Genomic DNA, 9,734 nt, shown 5'->3' on the forward strand with positions numbered 1-9,734 from the left:
AATAATATTTAATTCAAGTTATTAATTAGTCAAACTCAAACATTAATCCAACATATTATAAACAATATAATATATATATTTTCATGTTATAGTTTATTATAATTTTTATTGTAATTTAATTTCAAGTTAATTATAAGTTAATTTTTATTATAAATAGATTTTAAAAGGGTCTGTTAAATTAATAAAAATAGTTAAATAAACATAATGACTGTATTGCTAAAAGTGTATATTAGTGAAGTCTAACTTTCAGGCCGATAGGCTGAAATAAATATATATAGATATAGAGAAAATACATGTTAGTATATAAGGATCATTTATATGTAGTAGAAAATGTGTGTGCTTATGTATTCCTTAGAGTGGATGTATGTATGGAAGTTATGGTGGGAGAAGAACGGAGTTTGAAGCTCTTCGGAAAAACTATGTAATGACACTTCTCACCAAGAGCTTAGATTGCTAAGATCACGTCATTGTAAACCTCAATTTTATATTTTGAAGTTTTTTAATATTTTGTCAACTTAAATAATAAATTGAAACCAACTAAATAATTTTGATTAAAATTAAATAACGTCTAAATAGAATTCTTTTATTTAAAATGATTCCTTTCCCGCGCTGAAACCGAGTATTTTAATACTCCCGGGCGAAAAAACTACAGTAAGTAAAGTTTTCAATAAATAAAAATAACATCCACTAGATGGAAGCATAACACAATACATTATATGCTCATGATATTGTATTATTGTGTCGTCTATGTATATTACTAGAAATGATATTCGCGCGCAAGCGCGCGCGTGCAAGTAATGCTTTAGTAATAACTCAGAGACCCGTAATCAAATATTTTGTGCATTCACTTGTTTGATATTTACTAAAATAATGGATACTCCGAAAAATTATTTCCAAAAACAATCCTCTCAATAAAAATATATGAAAGTATTGAAGTTAGTTATAAGTCGAAATTCGCAAAAACCGGGCCACGATTTATCATTGGTTAAAATTAAGGCGCGCGCGTAGCGCACTGTTTAAATTTCTAGTGAGTATTTAAATAGGATTATCATTTTCGTAAACGTCTAGTAACACGAATCCTATGTACACTCATTATACCACTATCAAGAATGTTACGTGCAGATGAAATAATAGAAAACACGTCTATACATATTTCATATATTAGAGCATCACTTATCATAAGTTCAGTAACATTGGGGATAATGTAACTTCTCAAAGCTCGATCAAGGTGTGAAAAGATTTCCCATTAAATATACACGTAAAACTCGAGCTGTTTAAAAAAAAAATTTTTTTTTGTTTTTTGCAACTTCTAAATAAGGTAAAGTTATGCAGATACATAATATTGTAATTTTGAGCATTTAAAAATTGAATGCACGACGTGGAAATATTAAATAATAAATTAATTTCAACTTTTTTTTTATTTTTTGAATATAATCTTGAAGTCATCCTTAACGCATGATATAATTTTTTATTTTTTTAACGCATGATATATTTTGTCCGTTTCTTCACTTCAATTACAGTTTTCAACCTCAAATAACTCAAACAAATATTAATTTTCAATAAAAATCGGAAATAATTTCATGAGAATATCAATTTCTTTTCGTTCTTTCGAATACTTATTTACTTACAAATTTCTGCACATTAATGGTTCTCAATCTCAAATTATAAATTATTCCCATGTTAATAAGACGATAAGTGGCGTCAACAACTACAAATGAAGTAAAAAAAGGACAAATAACAAATTATATCATGCTAAATTATATATGATAAAAGAAAACTTCTGACCAAAATTTATCCAAATCGAAGGGGGTCGATTCCAACTATTGGTCGATTTGACATGGAATGACCCATATATTTTTCAAATTCACCACGTGACAACGTATTCGACTCCTAGAATCCAGCCTTCAATTTAATTTGTTGTCAACTCATTTTTAATTTTTAATTTTCAATTGTTTTATTTGAAAATTATTGATAATCTGATGATAATACTGAAATCAGCAGTCGCTCAAAAATTTTTTGTTTTTTTTTTCATTAATTAAATTAGAACTAAAAAAATATTTCCAAAAATTGCACTTATAGTTTTTCAAAAAAATCTTATGTATGTAAAATTTTTCTTTTAATTTCCAAAAAGTGCATTTATCGTTTTTCGAAAAAATCTAATTTTTTTTTAATTTTTTAGTTGTAATTCTTTCAATGATTAAAAGTGTCAGATGTCTGCTAATTTCATTTTCATACATGATGAACTATTTTTTTTATGAATAATATATTTATAAAAATTAATAAATGTTATGCTAAATAATAAAATTCTAATATTTCAAGAGGAAAAAAAACTTCATGATGGCTTCACCTATTAGAAAAAATTATAAATACTTTTCGTAAGTGGTAATATATGTAATATAGTACTTAAAATAATATAGGGACCCTACAACCCCACTACTTACTCCACCCTCCATGTGCGAATAATTAACAATAAGAATAAAATTATTTTTATTTTTTGCTAAATTTAATCCGTTTTGGTTATATATATATTTTGACAATTAATTTATAAAAAGATAAAGTTGTTATTTGGAAAAAATTTATCAGAACAAATACTTTAAAAATGAATTTTATTTTGATGAATAAAATACGTATGTATATACTCTGGTTGTATTCAAATGAACCGCGCTCTTTCAATAAATACTCAAGTTTTACATGTAGCGCCTCTTATTAACGTGTGCAATGCGAGTGCTGCTTTAAGTTAACTTTAGATGTAGTCCGCATGAGTGAAATAGATTGGTTTCACATACATTTCATCTCAATTTTATTATGGGATAATTTTATTATAGGATACTGTAGTGTTTTGGACCAGTGCAGCCAGATTGCGGGATTTTTTACTACTATACCCAAGCACTAAACGCACGCTAAAAATCCCGCGATCTGGCAGCAGTATTTTGGACTAGCTGTAGACTAACCTCTGTTTTGATACATGCGTTTATTTATTTATTTACATACATTTATTCGGAAATATAATAACAATGTCTGAAAAATCGACTTATAAAAGACGATTCATAAAAAAAAGTCCTTGAAAAACGACAGAAATCTCTAGCACATATGCAAATAACTATCAAATAACAAATAGAAAAAAAATAATTGACAATATTGTTTTGTTTTTTCAGAAAAATAAGTAATTAAATTTTTGTGTTTATGTATTAACTGATTTTAAATTTAAGTATTTTTAATTCCTCCATCTGACTATTATTTTTATAACTTATGAAAGATTAATATATATTTTTTTTTTTTTTTTTTTTTTATTAATTATTATTTAGAGTCGGTTTTAACTGCTGAGGTCATATCGCCGACTTTAACTGTTGGGAGTGGTACGTTGGGGTCTTTTTGGATTGTGTAAATCTTAACCTACGCGGCAAGGGCCGAATATCAACCAAGTTGGTTTCTAAGACCAGCTTGGGATTCGAACCCACGCCTGGCCGGTAAGTTAGTCCGAGTTCTCTATAGGCCATGCGCCTTAGACGACTCGGCTAACGTCACCGGTTTAATATATATTATTATATTAAAATTGTTAACTTTTTGAATTTTTAATAAATATAAAAAAAAATTAAAATTAATTCAGCCGACATTTAAAAATTTTAAGAATTTTTTGTTATTGAAAAAATGATTACAAAAAATTAAAAAAAAAAAAAAAAAAAAATTCATTTGAAAAAAACTTCAAAAACTGTAGGGTAAATGTACCAGTAGTTGACCGATTAAGGATTTTTGGCATTTCAATTGATCGTAATTTAATTATTATACGCTAAAAACAAAAAATTTTAAGTTTATTTAAACTTTAAATATTAATTATTCATAAAATTACATATAAATTCACATTTAAATGCAGGTAAGATAAAAACACCAGTAATTGACCGGAGTGTTCCAGTAGTTGACCGATTATCAAACATTGGTTATTTTGTAAATTTTAATTAGTTTTTTATGTTTAATGTATAATGTTTTTATGCTTATTTATTTAAATTAGATTTGTATTATTAGTAAACAAAATTCGTTTAGTTTAGAACAAAACTTATAATAATAAAAAAGTAACAGATTAGTAAATTAAACTTCGATTCAATAATGACAAAAGCAAAACATTTTTTTGAGGCACACGTATGCAATTATTAAAAATAATAACTATTATTTAAAATAAATTATTAATTACTATAAATTTATGTCTATATATTTCTAATATCAACAAAAAAATTCATATTTAAACTTGTTACTCTGATAGAAGGATTTGTTTATATTTAATGATTGTTAATATTATAGGGTTTAATAAATATTTATTAACAGTTTATAAATTATTTATTAAATACGATTTATTAACTGTTAATAAATATTCATTAATGTTTAATTAAACATTTATTTAAAATCAAAAGCAAAAATAGCAATTTTTTTTTACCATTTTTTGTAACCCTACAGCTGGAATACATGATAATAATTCAATTCACTTAATAAATTAACGTTTTTAATATTTCAAAATATAAAAGATAATTATGAGCTGTGATAAAATTTGGTATGTTACAGTAAACGTTATTATAAAATAATATAATTAATGTAAATAATTTGTAAAGATGATTTTTGTTTATAAGCAATCTTCATAACATATGACATTGCAAGCGAAACACAAATTCACTCAACAAAATATTTATTAACTGTTAATAAATATTGGTTAAATATAAATAAATACTTATTAACTATTAATAAATGTACTCTTTCCTCCTAAATAAATTAAATTATTAATAGCTAATAAATCCTTCTATCAGTGTACAAATTTAAACCTGACTCAACAATCATCTTATTTGAAACACATTAAACAATAACCATAAATACTTCTTTATTACTAATAATTTAATAATTATAAATTATTTTATATAACAACACTTATGTGAACATAAAATTATCACGTAAACATATTTATATTTTTATTTTATATAGGTTAGAAACTTACAACTGTGCATGCGGTCAACTACTGGTATTTTGAAAAATAGCAGGTTTCAATAGATGCAATTCATTTATTGATGGTACAACGGTGTTTTATTGTGCCAGTATCTGACCGGTCGTTGAATTGGTATTTATTTGATTGTTTTTGTCAAATCTTATTAAAAGATTTGTTAAGAAACTATTAAAGACTACTTCAGAATTTAATTTGGCAAGATTAACCTAATAGAAACTTTTTTGTTAACTAAAACATGTAGTCGCCTCTCGGATACTCTACTATAGTAATTGACCGATTTTAGTCAGATCATGTGGTGAAAAATTTTCATGAATTATTTTCGATGTTCTAAAAATCAAATAATATTTGGAATACCTATTCATTGTAATGATTATAAGTTCAACAATAGTTAAAAATAAATTTCAGGGTCATAAAAAATGCAGTTAATAATAATTTTTTGACTTTTTTATGAAAGCGGTCAACTACTGGTGCCCGGTCAAGTACTGGAACATTTACCCTAAATGCAATATAAAAAAAAATTTTTTTTTTCTAATTTAATTATTAAAAAAAATCAAAAAATTAAAAATGTTGGCTAACTTCAGTATCATAAAAAAATACTTATTTTCATAAAATAATCATAGTTTTTTTTTTTTTTAAATAAATAAAATTAATAACTATAATATTACACCTAACGTAAATTAAACTTTTCAAATTTGTCAGCGCATGCGCGTCTCATACTTCTTTCGCGGCTCACAAAACTTGCGCTGTTGCCACAGCTTTATTAACGTATCCCCTCCTCGGCTAAACTCTGGTAAATTTTTCATTACTTATTAATAAATATCTCTGAAACTGTGTGGTAATTATCAATGAATTTTTTTTTTTTTAAATTGTTTAGTTGTTAGTTAACGTTACTCTAGTTTGTTAAAAAGATCGTAAGAAAAGTTTCTATATAAAAATGTTTGTAAGTAAATTTTTCGATATCCCGTATACCGTAATGTATAAGAGCGTTCAAAACCCAAACTTTGAAATTAAATATCTCGGAAACTAGATGGTCAAAAATTCTTAAATTGCGCCAATCAACGCAGAATTATATGAATATTAATCTGCCAGAATTAAAAAAAATTCCTAAGAAAACGACTTTGGCGAGGGTACTACCTTAATTTAAAAAATTTTTAAATAAATAAATAAAATTTTAATACATGAAACATAAAAATCCATATTTATTAGGGAATTTAAAAATAGCTACCTACATTTTTAAATTACTTATCTATAATTTAAGTATCCAATGTCTATGACATGAACTCGCATTAATTTTTTTTTAATTTAGAAAATCACTAAATATAATAGAAAATATCACGATAGTTTCTTTAGAATCGATCTATTTTTCTTATTTATTAATCTTTCAGTCAATTATTACCATAAGAATTTTTTTACATTTTCATCAATAATTTAACAGATTAAAAATAAAAAATCATTTAAATATTAATATTTTTACCGCTTAAATAAACAGCGCTATCTACTGAGAGTATACATACGTGAGTACACATGTTTAGGTCTAAATAAAAAAAAAGTATGAATTTTTAAACACCTGTCGGACTGTAGTAGTGCATTGTTGTTATTTAGAGTGTTTGTTAAATATTCAAATAAAATGAGCTTTAAAAATGTTATTTATCCACCAATTTTGTTTTATAGAATTATTTATTTTAAAAAAATATGATATATTTAAAATTTTTTATTGAAACTAAGTTAACAATAAATAAAATTCTAAATTTATTTTTTAACCAATAAAATATTGTTATTAAATATATATTTAATGTGAAGAATCAATAACTATGAAAAGACTTAATTTTCTGTTAGATACAGATAGAAAGAAAGAGCAATTCTTGAGTGACCTAGAATAGTATGAACGCAAAAAATACTGAATTAAGTACATTCCATTGATGTTGATAAATTTTGTAATATTTGTTATTGAAAAGTATTAAATTTTTTAAAACTATTTTATTAGCGAAAAGTAATTTATTATTTGAACGTGATTAGAAACAAAAAACTATTTAAACATAAAAGAGTGATACGAAGGGCATAGTGAAGGTAATAATTGTAAATTAATTTATAATAATATAACTGCATGTAATTTAATGCACTATTAAATTAATAAATAATTACAATTTATTTTAGGACAATAAAAATGGCTAATAATCATAGTAATGAATTAACTCGAGAAGATTTTGATGCTGGACCATCAAGTTACGACGAAATAGAACCAAATTTATATCTTGGAAATCTTACAGCTGCAAAAGACATAAAATGGTTAAAAGATACTAAAATAAGTCATATACTTACAGTCGACTCATGTCCATTACCTCGACAAGTAGAACAACTTCCTAATATAAATTTGAAATTTATTCAAATAACGGATATGCCTAGAGAAAATATCTTGACATTTTTTGAAGATACCTATCAATTTATTGATAACGCATTGCAAAACGATAAAAAAGTTTTAGTCCATTGTTATTTTGGTGTTTCAAGATCAGCGACGCTGGTTATTGCTTACATTATGAAAAAACATAAAATGACTTATGAAGATGCTTATAAATTAGTTAAGTCAAAAAGACGTTTTGTTGGCCCTAATCCTGGCTTTATAGCCCAATTAAAATTATATGAAACTATGGGTTTTACTATTGACAACCGTAATGTTGAATTTAAAATGTATCGTCTTCAATTAGCTGCTGATCATATTCGTAAAGCTAAAATTCTTTCTTCAAATTTTATAGATTTAATAAAACCAGATCCACAACTAACCACAGTCCGTCCAGAACCAACTGTCTACCGTTGTAAAAGATGTAGGAGAGTAGTTGCAAGTGTTAGTAATTTACTGCCGCATTTTCCAAATGAGCGACAAGTTTGGCGATATATTAGCAACAAAACATATGATGGATTATCACCCAAACAAATCCAAAAATTAGCTAAAATTGAAAAAGATAAAAAAGATGGTACAAGTAATTCAACAGAAGCATGTACAAAAACTCATTTTATAGAACCATTGGCATGGATGAGGGATATTATACATAATGTTGAAGGAAAACTTAATTGTCCAAAATGTGAAACTAAACTTGGTTCTTTTAGTTGGGTATCTGGTTGTCAATGTCCTTGTGGTGCTAAAGTTGCACCAGCATTTTATTTAGTCCCATCCAAAGTTGACTGGAGTAATGTCGTACAAAATGTCTTAGTAACTGTGTAATAATGTATAATTTAAGTGACAAAAGATTATATCGTGTTGCTACTACCAAAAGGGTATATAAAAAATTTTGTTCTTTCTAATCAACTTGGAAATGTAAGAAGTGTAAAAATTAATTTTCACTTACAATTTCTCGCTTTAAAAAATTGAAAAATTTGATTTCTTAATACGAAGGTTTCACATTTTCATAAGTTGATAAAGTTATTAGTTTAGGTTTGAGTCAAAACGTCAAGATTTGATAAAAATTTCATTTATTTTAATTTAACTGAAATCAATAATTTTAGAAAATTTTAAATTTTTGTACCAAAAAGTTCAAAGTTAAAAAATCTAAATCTGGAAATTTGAAATGAAAGTACAATTTTTTCAGCAAATTTGTATAGGTACTCTTAACCTGATTGAGGAAAAGAAATTTTTTTTTCGTTCGTCCTTTTGGCATTCGTAGCGATACACATATTTATAAGTGTGTATAATAATTTGATCGGTTCATACAATACGAGGGTTGTCATACACAATTTATTTAATTAATTAAAATTTCGGGAAGAAACCTGAGAGATAAGAAAAATAAAAAAATTTCGGACGGATTGGATTAAATTCGAATCTACATCAAGTCTAACCAATAATTCAATGATTCATCTATATAAATATAAACAAATAATATATTCATATAATGTTGTAACATTAAAAACCGAATCAAAATTTTATGCAATTTACAAGACTTCTTACACAATATTCTAACTTTGTGCCAACGTCATAATTTTTAATAATCTATCAGATTTCTATTTAACATTTTCATCTTCTAACTTTTATTTGTTAAAAATATAACAGTAATAATAATAATAATAATAATAATAATAATAATAATAATAATAATAATAATAATAATAATAAAAATAATAATAATAACAGTATTATAAGTTGGTGTTGATACGCAAATAATTTATTTGTACACTTAGTATTTAGAACTATCTTTCATATGATTAATTTGCACAGTTTTGTGTTATTTATTTCATTTACACATTCTATTTCATGTGACCACAGTATTAATATGGCAACTAATAACTGTTATTTAATTAATGAAATACTTCATCACTGAGTAATTGTTTTAGTAAAAATATTTAATTTATATCATGGAAATACTTAACGAAACGAATTTATGCATACAAAAATTGGTTATTACATATTAATTTACGATTTTGTTTTTGAATTTTTTTTGAAAAAATTTATCTATATTATTAAATGAAGTTTTTTTTTTGTTTTATAAATTCGGATCTTGTATTATAAACTAGTTTATTTTAATATCGCTATTGTAAAAAAAAATTTTATAAAATGTCTGAGTATTTTTGAAAGAGTGTTATTTTACAATAAATAAAAATATTTCGAAATTTTGTTAAATGTCAAAAATTTCAATATTTGTAACATCAAAATATAGTAAAGAAAAAAGTCAAAAAATTTTAGATAAATTTTGAATTTTATTTACCTTCTATCTGAAATTAAAAAAAAATAAAAGAGGATGTATGATTTTTATAAATAGCTTACAAA

The 9,734-nt window shown here is 24.8% G+C and overlaps 1 protein-coding gene across 2 annotated transcripts; it reads left to right on the top strand.

Moving 5' to 3' along the window:
* Positions 1 to 6,712: 6,712 nt before the first annotated feature.
* LOC123272594 (dual specificity protein phosphatase MPK-4-like) lies at positions 6,713 to 8,843 on the top strand. 2 transcript variants are annotated; one of them, XM_044739503.1, is made up of 3 exons: positions 6,713 to 7,048; positions 7,136 to 7,647; positions 7,732 to 8,843. In XM_044739503.1, exons 2-3 carry the CDS (start codon positions 7,146 to 7,148, stop codon positions 8,196 to 8,198), a joined length of 969 nt encoding a protein of 322 aa, XP_044595438.1. In that variant the 5' UTR covers positions 6,713 to 7,048; positions 7,136 to 7,145; the 3' UTR covers positions 8,199 to 8,843. The 2 variants fall into 2 exon arrangements, with proteins under 2 accessions (XP_044595438.1, XP_044595437.1); XM_044739502.1 differs by having other exon boundaries at positions 6,714 to 7,048; positions 7,136 to 8,843.
* The last annotated feature ends 891 nt before the right edge of the window (positions 8,844 to 9,734 follow it).

This window comes from Cotesia glomerata, linkage group LG10, assembly GCF_020080835.1.
Source record: "Cotesia glomerata isolate CgM1 linkage group LG10, MPM_Cglom_v2.3, whole genome shotgun sequence".
NCBI classification, from domain to species: domain Eukaryota; kingdom Metazoa; phylum Arthropoda; class Insecta; order Hymenoptera; family Braconidae; genus Cotesia; species Cotesia glomerata.